The following is a 19,122-nucleotide window of genomic DNA, read 5'->3' as shown; positions in this document are numbered from 1 at the left end:
TTAATGTACATATGTCTATTATAATTATATTATTTATTTTTGTATGAAATTTGACTCACGACGTTTTGGTTTTACGTCCGAAGTTGCGGGAACCGAACACCATCGTAAGTCTACAAGTGACTGTATAGCTTATCTTGTTGCGTGAAACATCTATACTCGTCTATGCATGAAGTTGTGATTTACAGAGCCGGTAAACAGTAATTGGTGGTATTATCTAATGTCAAAAATGGAAATTATTCCTTTATAAGTTTCCTGTTTCGCTGACATGGACGCTTATTAAAAATTTAACATTGGTTTGGTCCTTTCTCCGCTAGATGAATGTACCATAGTACTGTTACTATATAGATTTATTATGAATCCAAGGATTTAACTATTATTAATAAATTTAATAAAATATGAATCATTGCGTTTTGAAAATGAATTCTGAAACGCATAGTCTAAATATGGTATATTTTTTACAAAATACGTATCATAGAGTTTTAAAAGTAATTCTGATAGATATAACCAATATTTTTACGCAAATGTATTAAATAATCGATTCATTGGATTGATAACCTATTATAAAGTTTAAACCACACCATCTACAATGTTACATTCGCGCAACAACTAGAAGTGTGTTGAGAAAGAGAAGGGGATGCGTTTGGTCTGCCGCTCTGCCATATTCCCCTCAAGTGGCAGAAATGAATGCGTCCGGTGTATGTATGTACGTATACAGTGGTAACTGTAATTCAACAAAAAATGTGAGTGCAAATTGCTTATGTTAATCGCGGGTAAGACGTCAAGTAAACAAATTTATATAATTTCATGGAGTTATTATTATAGTCAACAGTACTCCACTCGATCGTTGGAACCACACATGTTTTTGACAGTTCCGTGGTAGGTGGCTAGATTGTCTTGATTTTTGATTAGTATAAAACTAATCTTTGTGATATTTCGTTATCAAATTGGTAATTGGAGGTCATTGGAAATTTTCTTTCGTATAATGAATATTAAGTATTCGTAAATACCCAGGAGCGGTTAAGTAAAGAGCTTGTAGGTTAATCATGAGAATCCTAAAGTGATTGAGTTCTTTTGAAATAATTAAAAATGGACAACGTTGCGACTGCCGAATGCTTGACTCTTGATTTGGGATCTTTTAAAACTGTTCATCGTTGGCAACGTATGCCAGATTGCGATGAATTCGTCGGTGCCAGGTAATAAGAATTGACAATTCTACTACCTAAAATATAAATTTAAACTTGACGAATCATTTTAAATTTTCCCTAATTCTTTATAATGTCATTTGTGCAAACAATAATTTTGTTACAGCATTTTAATTCCGATAATTGTGCATCAGTGTTTTGGTCGTGTCCAGCATTTTCCAGTTTCTTTATTTATTTTGTAACTTTGTGTTTCAAAGACAGTTTACTTGTGATTGTGAATTGGAGATTTTAAATAAATGATAATGAGTAACACGTAGAATTTTTAATTATTACCAATATAATTTTTGTATATTAAGTTATAAACAGTAGTTACATTCATTATTAATTAAAGTTATCCTCTTTTTATCCTGTTTTTCCTTGCATCGAATGTGATATTAGAAAGTGCTTTGTACATATATTATTCCAAATTTTACCTTACATTGTATTATACACAGGCGTAGCAAACACACTGCTGTAGCATACGAAGATGCGATATATGTTTTTGGTGGTGATAATAGTAAAAGTATGTTGAATGATTTGTTGCGATTCGATGTGAAAGAGAAATCCTGGGGACGTGCATTGGCAGCAGGAGCTCCTCCTGCTCCTCGTTATCATCATTCGGCAGTCGTGCATAATTCTTCTATGTTTGTATTTGGTGGTTATACTGGTGATATACATTCCAATTCAAACCTCACCAATAAAAATGACTTGTTTGAATATCAATTCCAAACTTGCCAATGGACAGAGTGGAAATTTATTGGGAAGTATGTTTGACTTACTTAGTTTCTTTAATTTGTCTCTAGCCATTTATTCCATTTGTCGTTTCTAGGTAGACAATATATATTTTAAATCATTTTTTAGAACGCCTGTAGCTAGATCTGCACATGGGGCTGCTGTATATGACAATAAATTATGGATATTTGCGGGTTACGATGGAAATGCAAGATTACACGACATGTGGACAATTTCACTATTGGTAAATTAATATAATAAGTGTTTAAAACAGAGTGTAGATTATACACTTATTTGCAATCATTTTTAGCCTGGGGAACCAAGAGTGTGGGAAAAAGTTGTTCAATCTGGTGACCGTCCTCCAACATGTTGTAATTTTCCAGTTGCTGTAGCTCGTGAATCCATGTTTGTATTCAGTGGTCAAAGTGGAGCTAGGATCACTAACAGTTTGTTCCAATTTCACTTTCGAGAAAAACGGTGAGTCCGTTTTTTATTTTTCAAAGTTGTATGTCATTTTATGAAGTAATTGTTATTAGATGGACACGTATTTCTATGGAACACATACTTCGTGGTGCTCCACCACCACCAGCACGCAGGTATGGTCACACCATGGTCAGTTTTGATAGACATCTTTTTGTCTTTGGTGGTACGGCCGATTCCACATTACCTAATGATCTTCATTGTTACGATCTTGATACGAAAACGTGGAGTATTATTTTACCATCTGCTGATAGTCAAATTCCATCTGGTCGCTTGTTTCATGCGGCAGCAGTAATTGGTGAGGTGATGTTCATTTTTGGTGGAACAATTGATAATAATGTACGATCGGGCGATATGTACCGGTTTCAATTTTCATCTTACCCAAAGTGTACGTTGCATGATGATTTCGGGAGATTGCTAAATAGACGTCTTTTCTGCGACGTAGAATTCATAGTAGGAGATTCAGAAACAATAATACCTGCTCATATTGCTATGGTAGCGGCTAGATCGCAATTTCTCAGAGACCGAATTATACAGGCACGACAAAATCGAGAGGAGTGTTTGAAAAATACGTTTGCAACTACTGATGCATCGATCTCAAAAAACCTACCATTATTAGAGGTACATGAACTAGCAAGATTGTAAATATCTATCGTTACTTCATGTAGTTGTATTGCAGGTGAGATTGGAGAACACATGTCCAGAAGCATTCGAAATGGTCTTGAACTACATTTACACCGATCGCATTGATCCAACGAAAAGAAGCGAAGATGGGTCGAGCAGTCGCGTGGAAGATCCGCTAAGTAATCGGATCGGCCTTCTTATGATGGACGTCTATCGTTTAGCCGTGGAATTCTATATGCAACGCTTGGAACAACTGTGTGTAAATTATTTAAAAGCAACTATAAGTCATGCAAACGTCCTCGAAGCGTTGCACAACGCTGCGCATTTGGAACTTTACTTCATAAAAGAGTTCTGCTTGAGCTTCGTCGTGAAAGATAGCAATTACGATCAGATCGTAATGAGCGAAGAATTTGAGACCTTGGACCAGCCTTTGATGGTAGAAATTATTAGAAAACGACAAATGCCACAAACAAGAAGCTTATCCAAGCAATATGACCCTGACATAGGTATGTTTTCCGATATTTGTTTAAAAAATCAATAACTTATCAATTTTCTATTCCGTGACTTCAGAAACGACATTGGAGCAAGATATGGAGGCGTTTTTGAAGAGTGGTGGCCGAGAATTTTGTGATATAACCCTGATGTTAAATGGGGTGCAGATCCCAGCTCATAAAGCGATTCTTGCAGCACGATGTAGTTACTTTGAAGGAATGTTCCGTTCTTTTATGCCGAAAAATAATACAGTAACTGTGAGAAATTAATCACTATACTTTTATTCGTTCTCTTAATTGAATGTATTACAATGTAATGTTCGATTTTATGACAGATACAAATAGGCGAAATGATCCCTTCTTCTGAATCATTCAATTCCTTGTTGAGGTACATTTACTACGCGGACGTTTCCATGCCACCCGAAGACTCCTTGTATTTATTTACTGCGCCTGTTTTCTACGGTTTTACGAACAATCGATTGCACGCCTTTTGTAAACAGAATCTCGAAATGAATGTTACCTTTGAAAATGTTATACAAATCTTGGAAGCTGCAGATAGAATACAAGCTGCTGATATGAAGGAGTATGCATTGGATGTAATTGTGCATCGTTTCACAAAGGTACATGATTATATTAACATTCGTATGTTTGTTTCAATTTTTATCACGACAGGTTAAGGTTTTAGGAAAGCATTGACACTGAAATGTAGGAATTTCTTTCCCTGCTGACATAACCATGTTTTGTTATAGGTTGCAAGACTTCCAAGATTGAAGCAATTAAGTCGAGAACTTTTGTTAGACATCATCGAGGCCTTAGCTGATGAACGGAGTGAAGCTCGACCGTGTCAGGATATGGCTACTGTTTGCTGATGGATTTCTGCCTCGCATCGTTGTCCCTTCAATTGGAATTTACCCTCACCCTCTAGTTGTCCAGTAAGTGTGCTGTATAGTATTTTAACAACTTTTAATATTTTTTATCTTCTGGGGCAAGGGTATATGGTAGACGAATGTCTGAAAAATCTAAAGCATCGCGCGCGTATATAAATAAGTAAAAACCTGTAATATCCGTTGTCGGCTATCAAATCTTTATATTCAAATATTAGCAATTAAATTTCAAAGTAACTTCATTGTTGAATGATATAGTAAGTTTAAATATATAAGGGTATTAGGGAACTATCAATTGTTTATTTATATTTTTATAGTTCATTGTATGATATTAAGTAAGCGCCAATCGAATTAATCTGTGAGGGTAATTGAAGATCATTGAGGGTCAAATCCTTCTCTGCCTATACCGCTGTCTCTTTTGTTTTCGCGTTCCTCTCTCGCTCATTGTGCGCTCAATTCCTTGTTTTAGACAAAGAACGCGAACCGATATACACGCCGTCTTTATCTCAAATATGGAGAAAAGCTGTTCTATTCATAGTTTTAAGACGGTATAGAAACAATGCTCCGCTGTGAGTCGAGTGAGGACGCATAAACAGGGTAATTCTCTCGCGTATGAACCCAAAGTACCGCCGCCTAACACTAGCGATATTTCCGTGTTTGTATTGAATGATGAGTCGTTGCTGTCCCTGTTGCATCATCGGTTGATTGACGACAATTATTACAACGGAAATTTAAAAAATTACTATCTCACAGGATTATCACTGGAGTGTAGGCGGCAGTACTACTTTGAGTTCATTGGCGAATGAATCATCCTATGGATATACATCTATTATACTTATATGTGTATGCGTAAAATGTATTTACTTCTACCCTATTTCGATCATCGAACGCATGTAGATAGAGAGCCGTGTGGGTTAAATGAGTATGAGAAAGTAAATGTAAAAGTGAAAGAGACAGGTAAATATATTTCATTGGCAATTAGAAGTTGACGGAGGTGGTACCAGGCTCCTATAAGTCAAACGTATTTGCTCATGTGTCTAAACTAGAGATTTTTGCTGTTGGGAAAATGATCATGATGAGCCAATTCGTTTGGTGTTTACTTTATGTATATATTTAAAGAATTTAAACTATAGATTTAGAATTATAACACGAACGAGTGAATCAGTGATTAAAAGTTAAACTAGTTATTAGAATAAGTTTTAAATGTCAGGAGTTGTAGTAGTTTTATCATTATTTGACATTTTCTATATACAATATCCATATTTTTGATCCAGACATCTTGTATAATATAAACAAAAATGATCGTGTCAAAACTTATAATAAAAAAACCTTTAATATCGAAGGATTGTTAACTTGACTTTTACTATTATATAAGAATACTTAATGTATATCATGATTTAGAAGAGTAGATACGTACCTCTAAACAAAACGGAGATTTCTATTAAGAAATGTGAATAAGTATTGGGTATCGAAGAAAACAAATTGTTAACAAATTATGTAGTATATTTTGACCTTGATCGCGTATGATCGTACATATACGTACAATCGATATTCTTTATGATAATTAACACGTTTAAGCTTAATGCAAGCTGCGCAAATTTGAGGGTCGAAAGAAATCTTGCATGAGGAGCTCGTATAAAATCATTGCTCTTGTTTTCTTTCTACATATTGTTGTCTCTAGTTGGGTGACGTTCATCAACGGCCCGATTCTTCAGTTCAGTCTCTTGAACAAAATATTGCGAAATCGAATTTGTACTTAAAGTAAACGTTTCTCTTCCGCATTAACGCTTCTCGTATTCTCCCACGCTTGCAATTGTATTTTATTAGAAGCTGGTTGTACGAGGGATTAGCGCAACTGTTTCTTCTACGAAAAAGTGTGATTCCCTACGTGCGTCCTTTCACCTAATGATCACACCTGCGTTATCATTAAATCACGAACTCGCGTTTTAGTTTAAAATTTTCACTAGAGGCGTCTTAATTCCAACTATTATAGTCATCTAAACTTAAATCACGATAAATAGTCGTAATGTAGTTACACTATGTAGGCCTGTTTTGTTCTGTTCATCGCTTACAATTCTAAATGAACTAGGGTAATATTCAACGTGGCCGTTTCAACTGGCACGCGATTAATTACAAAATGAGATCTAGAAGTTACACGGCTAATCAAATAAGTTACAATGATACGGTCATGGTACAAACTTCACGTTGATTTCGAATGGCCCCAATCTGAAACAGAATCGTGTATAAGATGGTATAAAATCTAATTTACTGCTATTGTCAGGGTGAACCGGAATTTCTTGCCTCACCGATTGTAAAATTGCTCGATTCATATTGTAGGCACAGGGAGTACAAGACGTTCACCTACTCAAGTTGAATCCTTTTCTATTGTTTGAACTCATTTCTGATCCTGCATGAAAGTGTGTGCAGCACTTGCATATAGACAACAGAAAGTAACATCTTGTTTCTAAACACGACGTGTCACGTACACCCTTATCAAATGCAGATGGTCCGTAGCAATTTACCTTTTCGGTAGGTTACTCTTGTATGCCAGCTCTTGTCATTTCTAAAAAATGTAGCAAACAATACAAAATCTCCGTCTTCGTTCAATGTTAAACAACACCAACTTAGTTGACATACAGAAAAAATGCAGGGTGTTCCATGAGAGATTATAAAGAGATATTTCATCTTTACTGGTTTCCGAGAACCAAAAGCAAAGGGAATTTCATCCAGAAGTCTATGGTTTTATTCTACCCATTACAAGAATCTTTAAATATGTTTATCATAATCTTACGTCTGGCTCAGGAATCTTATTTACTGGCCATACAATGTCTCACAAAACACTCCGCATCTGAATCTTCCTATTGTATTTATCACTGAAGTCTCTCGGTATTTAGCCGAAGTCACCGTATAAAAGCTCTTGCCAGCACCGTTACCGGATTTACGTCAGAAAGCAAGGTCGTAGATTGAAATCTCAGATGAAAGCGTTAACCTTTTCCTCCGCGATGCTGCTCGTCGATGGCATCCTGTGAGAAGGTTCCAGCCTCCTTCTTCTCTCCTCAATGGCTTCTGTGTCCAGGTTCATCGTGGGCTGCACCGTCTGGGTTACAGACGTGCTTATGTGTCTGGTTTTAACGAGAGGTGGATTTCGCGATTGCGGAATCGCGAATGCTCTTCTTAGAGCCCCTCTCGGGGGTGACGGTGGTGGATAGGAGATACCTAATGGTATATTTTAGGTGAGCACATCAACGTGTTACCGTAATTTCATCTTGCTAATACGAAGCCGTGCAACTTTTTATAACAGAATTTTAATTATCTTTCACTATAGTAGGTTATCTTTGTCTATGTTAGATTATCTTTGGTACTCTTGATCTTGGGTATTATAGTAGAATTTTTATCGAATTTCTTTGTAGGAAGAGGATGAATGGGACTACTTTTATTAGTAGGTTGAGTGCAGCGACCAGAAGGAAGACAATCAGGTCCGTTTTTGCTGAGAATCAATGAAGCGATATCAGAAGGGACCACTATAGGCTTGCCGCGGCGCTCAACCTATCTAGCAACTTTGTTAAGCATGCATAGTGCCATTTTTGCTGGTGTTTATTGTCAGAACAAGCTTTTCTAGAGGGTAACAGTGGAAGAAGATATAGTCCCGCGTGGGTAATTGCTACCTCGGTGCCCCGGTGAAAGCAAAGTGTCCTTGCTCTTTGTTATTTGAGGTACGATAAGAAGTGAGTTTGGCGGTGTCGGAGATACTGTTGAAGTTTGTGGCGAAGTGGCTAGAGTCAAGTTTGGCAGCGATTGGCCCAAGCTAGAATATGCTGGTACTTGGACGCTCAGCGTGTTGGGCGTCGGTGACTTACTCAGCAGGTATCGTCTATTATCAAATTTGTTAGGACTAAAATAACGTTCAAACGTTGGTCAAATTGCAATTTAGAACGTGTTTCTGTTTACTCTTCAATTTCTTCATGCTTGATTACCTTATTTGTAGGGGTCTATGGTTATGCCCAGAACTCTCGCCACCCTCTTCGGACGACACGCTCGAGGCGCGTGGTAGTTCGGTGGTTTCTACGCTAACGTTTCTGCTTGGATTATAACTGGGTAGGAAGCTACTGCTTCCTGGAGATACGCCTTCCATTTCGATGCTTCCGCTGGAAGTTGTTTCGCGACTTTGATTAGAGGAAGTTCTAGTGTTCTTTCGGTATGACTATTTCTAAATACTAAACTAACTGGAGGTTGTTATTGCGACACACCTGTGGCTATGAGCAAGGCTGCTCACTCGCGACGCCCTGCTACTCCCTCGAGGTGTTTTAAGAATTGTCTCGCACTCTTCCCCCTCGAAATCAACATCCCCTAGGAAAGTGCTGGGCTGTCGGCTGACCGTTGCCAAGTTCAAGGTGTTACCAAGCGGTGGTACCTTCATCAGTGCGAATTGTTGTTGAGCTTTCCTTATGGATTCCATCCAAGACTGAAAACAGATCCAAGAAAATTGACAATTAGGTACAAACAGTGTTCGATTCGAGATTTAAGACCAAATCACCTTTGCCAACTTTGACTCCCCAGTGCTGAGAACCAGAGCAGCCGATGCTGCTCCGTACTCGTTCAGATAGATCAATCCCAAGCTGGTGGGTTCCTTGAGCTCGTGTATGCGAATGCGATCGATCACGTACGGTTGTCTAATAATCTTTAAACCACCACCGACGGTTCCAGTCAGACCACTTGAGGTTTTCTTGGTCGATGGTTTGCAGATTAATAACATGTCCGTTAGCAGTAACACATGCACCTCCATCTGTGAAATTTAACAAGCGAGGGACAAGTTATGCTTCGAGTTGAATCGGTTTTTAAACCTTCGGTGTCGTTTCAATCCTCAACGTCTTCTGTTCTTTCGTGTACAAAATTACCTTGCTGCTGGCGGCGTCTCGCAATTTTAAATCACCGTCACGGAGAAGCACCCTCAGCGTGTCCTTTGGACAACCTGGCATCGGCACTGTGGTAATGTCAAACGTACTGTGAATCTTAATTAATTTCTCTAATTCTTCATCTCGAGATTCGACCACATCGTAGCTCTCTATGCGCGATGCCGCGCTGACCAACCGTGCAGTCTCCTCGTTCCTCTTCAAAGCAGCGTTCACAGACGCCACAAAATCGTCCACAGATTTGATCTGCAAGATTTTATTACGATTTTATACATGCGGCTAACGTTTCAACAGTTGTGTATATTGAACGGGGTACATTTTTTATCGATATGCGAAGAAATACTTCGGGACAGGTATGTTGGATGAGATTCTTCCTGATGGATATGTGGAGAAAGTGTTCCTGGAAGTAGTACTGTGCATGGTTCGCAAAAAGTCTCACAACATGGTACAGGTGGTCGCTTTGCAATATCGCACTCGGTTTGACGTAATAGCTACGCATTTATGCAGATACATTGTCATTTTTGGCTAATAAGAAATTTCGTAAAGATTCGAAACTTTGCACAAACGTAATTCAAGTGACCTTATTGATGAATTCATTTTTGTTTCGGCATAGAAGCGATTCTAAGGGCGAAGACACCCTGCCAAAGAAAATGTAAGTTTACATATTATTGCAAGTATCTTTTAAATCGTACAAGATACAGAGAAAAGTTTAATACAAAGTTTTATGGCATTTGATGTCCTTAGAATTTCAAAAAAAAAACTTTATTTTTTCAAAATTTACACCCCACCCCTTGAAAAATTTTCTACGGGAAAGGTTCAAATTTTTTTTTTAATCTTTTTGTTGTCGAACATTCTTTGTAAGTCGATCACGTGTAAAAGTTTATTTTGCGACGAGGAACGCGAACGAAACCGAATGAGACGAAGTGAGATGCGAAACGCATTTTCACAATCAATTGCGTTTCTGAACTCGATCATTATATCTCACTTTGTCGCGTTTCTCATTATGCGGTGGACTTCTACGATTGATCGATTTCGTCAATAATGACAATGTATTAGCGTAAAAGAGTATCTGTCGTGTCACAAGAGATGCGAGTCGACAATTCTCTTTTCTCTGTGCTGTATCGACTTGTAGGTGCAGTGCATACATCTGGTGTGGCTACAGTATTTCGTCACTCGACCCAATTACTACAAATCTCTTTGGTCAATAATACGCTACAGGGTAAAATGCGTACGAAACGAAGCGTGTCTCTTGCACTTCGACTAATAAATCCAGAACCTAACTTAGACCTAACCCAGATCCAATTCAGACTTAATCGTGTCTATTGTACTTTGACTAATAAATCCAGAACCTAACTTAGACCTAACTCAGAACCAATTCAGATTTAATTGTTACTATTGCACTTTGACTAATAAATCTGGAATTTAATATAGACCTAACCCAGATCCAATTCAGACTTAATCGTGTCTATTGTACTTTGACTAATAAATCCAGAACCTAACTTAGACCTAACTCAGAACCAATTCAGATTTAATTGTTACTATTGCACTTTGACTAATAAATCTGGAATTTAATATAGACCTAACCCAGATCCAATTCAGACTTAATCGTGTCTATTGTACTTTGACTAATAAATCCAGAACCTAACTTAGACCTAACAGAGACTTAATTCAGACCCAATCGTGTCTTTTTTACTTTGACTAATAAATCTAGAACCTAATTTAGACCAGACCCATTTCAGACTTAATCGTATCTATTGCCCTTTGATTAATAAATCCAGAACCTAACTTAGACCTAACCCAGACCCAATTCAGACATAATCGTGTCTTTTGTACTTTGACTAATAAATCCAAAACCTAATTTAGACCAGACCCATTTCAGACTTAATCGTGTCTATTGCACTTTGACTAATAAATCCAGAACCTGATTTAGACCAGACCTATTTCAGACTTAATCGTGTCTATTGCACTTTGACTAAGATATTCAGAACTTAACTTATACCTAATCCAGACCTAATTGAATTTCTTTCACGGGACTTGTCCACCGTGTACAGTACCAATGATTCATTAGCGAATACACTCTTACCATATGCGTTAATTCCGCTCGTTGTTCCTCGTTCTCCGTATTTTTGTGAACTGCTTTGAGGAGGAGCGAGTACTTGGTCAATCTCTGCATAGGTTTCACCAATATGTCGAGCAGTTTCAGTCGATTGCAGTCCTTTTGAGTCTCGCACCACTGGCAAACATAGAACCGTGTCAGAATACGAGCGAACTTCTGAACTTCTCTTTGTACTTACCACCAGATAAACCGTGAACAATTGATTATCATTGAACCGGTCTCTGCAGTATTGCTGACACCTGCTTTGTTCGGCACAGTATCTGGTGTAAGGTGCGAACGTTTGCTCGAACGTTTCGAAACCATGCAGAAGATGACCTGGATCCAGTGGTTGTCCAGTAGATCTCGATGTGTTCACCATTGTCATGACATGCTCGGTTAAAAAGTAGCGATTGGCGGCATAGATCTCAGGAATGTTGCTGAAAAGCTTGCTCCTATCGACCTCGGTCAGGATATTCGAGGCCTGCAGGTTGCAGAGGCACGCCATGAAGAGCTGGAATGCACGAGAAAATAGTGAAACCCTATTCAATCATTTTTTTTTTCCTATTATTATATTTTGCTAGGAAATATTTGTTCCTTGGTCGAAAAGAAATCTTTGAGCAAATGTTAATTGGGGTCTATAGACCGGAAGGTTCAAGTGAAATTTCTATAGCACGAGGGGCGTAGCGACTCTACGCTGTTTGCAGACAAATATTTGTGAGATGTACTTACGTCTGTGACGACCTTCAGTGTCTTGATGTAAGCTACTTCTGTTTGAGCTAACTCCCATAAAGCAGTTTGTTGCTGCTGCTGTTTCTCCGAAAGTTGGTCAGAGTTGTATACAATGTTACGCCAGTCGTCTTCTAAGTTGTACAAGGCTGCAATAAAATGAAGTTTTACTTCGCGCCGACCGTGTATTAACACGAACGACGGGGGCAATTTGAATTGTTTATTAAAAGTTCCGCTTGTTTTCATTTTTAGATTAGAACGATCCAAGACGATGAATCAACGTCTCCGAGCTCCCGAGAATGGACTGTAAAATATTTCTATAGCAAGAAACAAACGACTCGAGGGATCACGGCGATGCGCACCGGAGAATTTCGCATCGGCGATCATCGAACGACGTTATAAATATGTATGTTTAAGAATTTTATAAAGTAAAATAATTGATTGGATATTAATATAAATGCGTTGTACAGAAATCAACGGTGCTACTTTTACTAGTCCGATCGATCCTTTCTTTCGGTTGATTTCGATTAACGGGGACGTTGTTGTAGTTTAATGATAGTTTTCAGAGGCGAGGGTAGATCTTTTAACGACGTTGTACCAACCATCATCGTTGATAGTGAGTTCGTAGGGCAGTTGAACATCCGTAAGCTTCGGTACACCGTGTTTATTGTAGTCGTCCAATTGAGCAGTGAGGAGGTCCAGCTTGTTGCCCTTCGTGTTCGTGAAGAAGCCGCTCCAACGCTGCTTGCTGGTCTTGAGTCCCGCAGCCCCAGCAGAACTCCGACCAGAAGTGAGCGTCGTGCTGCCACTCACCTCGGAATCAACGCTCGAGTCTTCCGTCGAGACGCTGAAGAAGCGACCGCTACGACTTCGATAACTCTGTGAACGAAAATTTTACTAAACGATCTTTCGTCAGATGCATAACGAACTGCTTTCGTCGTTCGTCGATGAAGTTTTGTCGTTTCTCCGAATCCACGGGCCAACAATTGCAATTGAAATGTTACTTTAAAGAGATCTTGACGAAAGTCTCTCATTGCCGGTAGGTGCACTCGCTAAGAAAGTCCCGGTATAGAATAACAATACCAAAAAAGGGAAAACATAGATATACAAATAAGACAAGAAGCTCTAGAAAGTTGGATTTCGTTAAATCGACGCTATTTAATCCTGTATTGTTCGATTTCTATCTTTTACCTTTGAAAAAATTTCAAATTGGTTCGCTCTGTACAAACTCAACGATAATCACGAAGTGGAAGAGAATTTACGTTCAGTTCAACGTCTCTGGAAATACGATAGGTGTTTCTACATCTAACTTTAGTGATTGAAAATTGAAAGGATTCATCGGTTATGTCAAACGAATACTCGAGCAGCGAATTTCACCACTTCTTGGTTGAAAGGTATCTCTGCATAAAGACAACTTTAGTCGTCAGACAGTGAAAAGAATCATCAGCTGAGTCCAATGTACACTCGAACAGATAACTCTACTTAGGATAGAAGGTGTCTTCAATGAGACAACCAGGAATCTGGCACAGGAGGAGATTAGCAGATCAGCGAAATGGCACTTGTCGGAAAATTGGCGACGGAATCGCATTTATCGTTCCCCTCGTGTTCCCTGGCAACTCATTAGAATTCGGATGCCAGTCTAATAGGAGGATTAGTATCGATCGTCGTTCTCCGTTGGCATTGTTTGCACCTGATGGATCGTTTCGCAATTTGTCTTCGACGCCGGCGGAAGGGTCAAGGTTCGACGAGACCCGATGTCACCGTATTGTTAGCGATTACTGAGGCTCAATCGAAGATTAGGAGAGGATACGGTCACGATGTGTGTCAGCTTGTCGGCGCACAATGAGCCACGAGGGAGGATCGATATCGAGTCTCTCGGGAGAATGTATTTCAAGGAAAATTACGCTCGAAGATTCACCAAAACGATTCGTCCAAGTTGTCCGTAACGTATCCGAGAGCACCCGCGCTAATTATAATACCAGGGAAAAATGACTGGCAATTAAAACGTAACGAGGGGAAATCCAAGTCTTCGGAGTTGAAACGGAAAAGATCGAAATGCATCGAGAACGAAGATCGCTCAAGAGACTGTTCACTCTTCAAGGACGGGGTTTTATTTTCATTTTTAAATGCAGGAGAACCTCTCTTGGTAACCTATTCAAAATCTCATTAGCACACCGAAGCAACCTTACTCGAGGGATGCGGTAGCAAGCTGCATATACTTTCTCTTGGACCGTTACACCGAACCGACGCAACTGGAGGATCTAGCTCGATTTTTTCGAAAAATAGTCCGACCTCGTGCACTTTCTTTTACACCCTCGTAATTCCGGAGACGTCTTTCGGCAAGACGTAGCGTTTCATGTAAATTTTATTTCCGAACCGATGTTACCGGAGAAAATGCGACCTTCAGAGGATGAGTGTAACATTGCAAATCAGCAAAATGGGAAAAATAATTCGACGACGTACATTTTTTTTTTTTTTACACCCTCGTGGTTCTAGAGACGCTTTTCAGTGCAATATAGTTGGGTCTGTAAATTTTAACTCCGAACCGATATTACCGAAGAAAATTCGACTTTCGAAGGATGAGCGGCAACGTTACAAACCAGAAAATTAGGAAAAATAGCCGAACAACGTGCACCTTTTTACATCCACGTGATTCTGGAGACGTTAGCGTTAGATTTTCGAATTTTAACATCGAACCGATGTTACCGGAGAAAATCCATCCAAGGACGAGTGGTCTCGCAATATTAAAAACCAGGAAAGTAGCAAACTTACCCCGCTCGCTTTCCTCAACGATACACTTTGACCGGGTCTCTGACTCGTCGATCTCGAGTTCGGTTTCTCATTGTCCTTAACTAAAACACATAAAAGAGAAAAAAACCGTATCGTAAGAAATTTTCATATTCGAATTCCTCTTCCCTGCCGTTTCGAAGAATAATGCCCTCACGGGACGATAAAAGCAACGAATCGTAAATTATCCCGAAGCAAAGTACCTTGGACATTTCTCGCCCTCTTTTTATCACTTTTCACATTTATTTTCGTTTTGTGCGATGTAACGGGTAAAACTTTTGGACGCGTTTCGCTACGCTCGAAAAACGTCCCGAAAGGTTCGCCGAATGAGAATTGACAGCCGGCAGTGAACCGAGCAGTTAAACGTTCCGATTGATATTTGTGATTGATAAACAAGCACGAAGTTTCAGGAATCACATTTTATAACGGCGACGGGTTTTATTTCCGTCGAAACAGATAGCGTGTTATCGATGTTCGTGACACTTTCGCGCGGCAGTCTGATCACGAACGGCTATACTACTCGCGCGCTTAAGCTTCTTCGTATCTACGATCGGTTTGGTGTTTTCTTCGTTTCTTTTCTTTTCTTTTCTTTTTTTTTTACTTCTCTTCGGGGCGTGCGAGGCGAAACAGAAACTACTTTAACGGGACGAAAATAGACGTCATTAGGGGAAATAACCATCCGAAATACCGTCGTTAAATTGTTTCGTGAACTTTCGTTCACGCATCGAAACTTTTGCGTCGGAGTTGTACCCATAGTTCAAGGTCAAATGTGTCCCAAACGTTTCTATATTTGGAATTCCACGAACAGTGTCAATTTTACCGTGAAACTTATCACGAATCACATCTACGATCGGAGAAAATTACAAAAAGGATTCGTTTAACCAGGTTCGTCGACCTAAATTTGTCCAAAGAATTTCCACGTTGTCGATCATCGATATAATTAGGTTCGTAAATCCGTGTGTCCAGGAATTTGACGTCGAATCTCGCCACCTTGCACGATCGATTACCTCGATAGTCCGCAATTCCTGCAATTATCGAGATTCTGTCCTTTGTGCTTCTTCGTCGTTTAAATATGTATGTACATCTTCGTGTAGATGTACTACGACACTCACCGAAAGTGAATCGAAAATTGTTATTAACTTATCGATAGACTCGAGAGAATATTTCCGCCATTTAATATTTTACATAGTAAAAGAGGTGTACAACGCATTACGCGTGGAGCTGAAATGTTAAGGAGTTACGCCACTTCCGCGACCGGGAAGATATGGAAATTTCTTTGACGTTAAACGACACGTTCGAAACCTTGAAAATAATATGAAAAAAGCTCACGCTGAAAAAGTCGCGTTAACAATAAAAATATGATGTTTCAACGATAGTTCGAATTCTTAAAAATAGTACAAGTCACATTGAGAACAAGAATACGACGCCTATAGCGAGTACCGTGTTTTTGTAACATTTTTCAACCCCCCCCCCTTTTTTTTTTTACGAAAAATATAGGGTGTCCTGATACTTATAGACGGGTGTGCGCGTCGTTTAAATTTCCAGACATTTTACATTCAAAAATTACAAATGTTTCTCACGAATGAAATGAATCGAAGTATTCGTACATTTTCAAAATATCAATGTTACATCTTCCACAGTGATCAATGACGCGAATTGAGGTCAACGATGGCTCAAAGAAGTATCAAAAAGGCCCTCTGTCCCTTGCAATCAAGCCACGTTACAATTCTGTCGTTTGTGTAATCCGTAATAGTGTCTGATGCTGGATACGATTGAAACCACCACGAAACAAAATTAACTCGTTGCCCACATGCGGGTCAAAAGATGCTCGCGTCGAAGGAGAATCCCACAATACTAATTTCCCGTATTGTTCCACCAACCAACCGTTTCCAACGGACGTTTCACCGTGGTAACATTGCCACATTGCAGAAACCACGAATGAAATAACACCTTACAATCGAATTTCGTCTGCGAGCAACTATATCATCGGTTCTTTTCGTTCGAAACTGGATAATCTATTACTTACGTTCCAGGTCGCATTATTTTCGATGATAAAATGTCTCGAACATTGTACCAAGAGTTCCAAAGGGTGAACACGTTCGAGAAAGAACTGTGAGAAATTTTTCTCGGAATTTTCCAGATCATTCGTTTTTCGTTACACGCGAGAATTATAATCTTACGTTTCGAACATTGTACGAATAGTTTCAAAGGTCGAACGCATTCGAAGAAAAAGAATTACAATTTTTCTCAGAATTTTCAAAGCCATCCAATCCATATTTCGAACATTGTACCAAGAGTTCCATAGGGTGAACACGTTCGAGAAAGAACTGTGAGAAATTTTTCTCGGAATTTTCCAGATCATTCGTTTTTCGTTACACGCGAGAACAATAATCTTACGTTTCGAACATTGTACCAAGAGATCCAAAGGGTGAACACGTTCAAAGGAAAAAAAAAAACTATTACGTTAACCGTCATTTTTTCCCCAGAGTTTTCAAGATCATCGATGTTTCGTCGCACAATTACGATAATTTTGTATCGATAAGAATAAACATAATAATTTTTTCTCCTCGCACTTTGTATTTCAATTTAATACGCCTACTACCGATAACGCTGTTTTTTTTTTTTTTTTCTTTTCAAATGTTTCAAAAGTCCTTCGATGAGGAGCTTTCGAGTACACGCAGCCATTGTATTATTTTGTTCTCTTCGGAGGACCGAGGGGAGAATCTAATAACTTGGACTCAGAAATAAGTATGGAAATTCGCATCGGGTCCTCTTCGATAATTACATTGTTCTAAGGGTAAATTTTCTTGCGTGGGCGCCCTTTTGTAGGCAGCTGGCAATTAATCAACTTAACTCTATCTTGTTGCTGGGTGACAGGCATCTGTTTACCTATCAGATATTTAATAAGAGCGTGTCTGTGACGTTGAAAGCAGGGAAAGTAGAAACGGTGGCCAAGTCTCATCGTGGCTTCGTGTCGTTGCAATTTGTTTTTACTTTTCGTTCGTATTTTTCCAAGGCCACTGCTCGAATTAACGAACGCCCCGAATCGCAACCTTTCGCAACTCTTCGCGTGCAGCTACAGCTCGCCCATTCTTTTTCATTCGACCGTAATTCCTCACCGCGGTTGGTATATAATATCGTTTTGTTAATAGCCTTTGATCAAGATCCAGAGAGTTTTGAAAATCCGTGAAAAACATCGGTAGAAATAATTTCTCTTTGTTCAACGTGTTTCTCGTTGTTCCTCTCGTTAACCCTTTCGTGAAACCACGCACGAAAATGAGCGCGTGGCGTTAAATAAACGCCCGATGTTTCCGTGGACTGCGAATTAAAATGGTGTTAATTGACTTCGGCCGAGTTCGGTTATTGTGTGTCCGTTTTTAAAAATCGGAGCCTCGTTTCCCGGTAAAACGGTACCCGAGATTGGAATGCATTGCACGGATTTAAATCAGAGATTTAAGGCACAATTTTATCCGAACAATGAACGACGAATAAAAACGTCGTGTAACGATATTCATTTATAACGTTTATGCCATTGAATATATATATATATATATATATATATATATATATATATACAGGTACGTTATTATTGCAGATGGAGTGTAGCTTCGTTTAAAAAATTCAGATTGTAATTTTTATCGAACGAATGAAAAATTCGTTATCGTTTATTCGAAGTTTATAATCTAGATAAGAATATTGACCGTCTTTAATTTCAATTCCGTTTAAATAGATACGATTAATTTGATCGTAAGTAGTATACATCGACGATGATCGGCCAAAGTGATTAATCGAGTTCGGAGTTCGAAGTTGATACGAGTTGTTTGTATTTTTAATCAAGATAAATGATCGAGGGCCAAGCTTAAGGGAAGTTCGTCCTTTCTGCGAATTGAGATGATAAAAATCATAAAAACGGTAGCCAAAGAAGGTCCAACCGTGAGATTTAAGCAGTAGTATACACCGAGGCTAAAGTCAGCCGATGTGATAACGCGAGTTCTCGTTTCAAGATTCCTGTCGGTGCGCTGTGTTTTTACCAACGAAGCTTTTTCCCCAGCTCGATAAATCACGTGTTTTATGCAACACCATAAGTATTGCATTTACGTGATTCCCGTTTCCCTTGGTTCGAATGTATTTCTATCCCGTATCCCGCTTAAAATGTGCGGAGGCATCCGTTACATTTTCGATAATGTCCAATTCGTGCTGGAAATACCGTTA

The 19,122-nt window shown here is 39.0% G+C and overlaps 2 protein-coding genes across 14 annotated transcripts in view; one reads left to right on the top strand and one right to left on the bottom strand.

Annotated features, from left to right (window-relative positions):
- Window positions 1–633: 633 nt before the first annotated feature.
- Lztr1 (Leucine zipper like transcription regulator 1) lies at window positions 634–12,594 on the top strand. 5 transcript variants are annotated; one of them, XM_076324251.1, is made up of 12 exons: window positions 682–740; window positions 823–876; window positions 1,012–1,193; window positions 1,637–1,945; window positions 2,043–2,157; window positions 2,224–2,390; window positions 2,450–3,014; window positions 3,073–3,523; window positions 3,588–3,766; window positions 3,844–4,128; window positions 4,258–4,440; window positions 12,376–12,594. In XM_076324251.1, the coding sequence occupies exons 3-11, from the start codon at window positions 1,087–1,089 to the stop codon at window positions 4,375–4,377; spliced, it is 2,298 nt and encodes a 765-aa protein (XP_076180366.1). In that variant the 5' UTR covers window positions 682–740; window positions 823–876; window positions 1,012–1,086; the 3' UTR covers window positions 4,378–4,440; window positions 12,376–12,594. The 5 variants fall into 5 exon arrangements, with proteins under 5 accessions (XP_076180374.1, XP_076180356.1, XP_076180383.1 ...); XM_076324241.1 differs by having other exon boundaries at window positions 636–876; XM_076324268.1 differs by having other exon boundaries at window positions 636–1,193; window positions 2,450–2,696; window positions 2,931–3,014.
- Window positions 5,881–19,122, bottom strand: part of LOC143153205 (pleckstrin homology domain-containing family G member 5) — a 119,418-nt gene continuing 106,176 nt past the window's right edge. For 2 of the 9 annotated variants that reach the window (XM_076324160.1, XM_076324153.1), the window contains exons 10-20: window positions 14,896–14,975; window positions 12,726–13,002; window positions 12,127–12,272; window positions 11,597–11,908; window positions 11,386–11,535; window positions 9,288–9,548; window positions 8,927–9,175; window positions 8,640–8,854; window positions 8,367–8,555; window positions 8,055–8,284; window positions 6,963–7,608 (exon numbers count right to left, since the gene is read on the bottom strand). In XM_076324160.1, coding sequence (XP_076180275.1) covers window positions 7,364–7,608; window positions 8,055–8,284; window positions 8,367–8,555; window positions 8,640–8,854; window positions 8,927–9,175; window positions 9,288–9,548; window positions 11,386–11,535; window positions 11,597–11,908; window positions 12,127–12,272; window positions 12,726–13,002; window positions 14,896–14,975 — 2,354 coding nt within the window. In that variant the 3' untranslated portion in view covers window positions 6,963–7,363. The other 7 variants (XM_076324177.1, XM_076324169.1, XM_076324193.1 and 4 more) reach the window with 7 other exon arrangements.

The sequence above is a fragment of the Ptiloglossa arizonensis genome, chromosome 1, assembly GCF_051014685.1.
Source record: "Ptiloglossa arizonensis isolate GNS036 chromosome 1, iyPtiAriz1_principal, whole genome shotgun sequence".
Classification (NCBI taxonomy): Eukaryota; Metazoa; Arthropoda; class Insecta; order Hymenoptera; family Colletidae; genus Ptiloglossa; species Ptiloglossa arizonensis.
The sequence above is the reverse complement of the archived record's forward strand: the minus strand, read 5'-3'. Positions and strand labels throughout refer to the sequence as shown.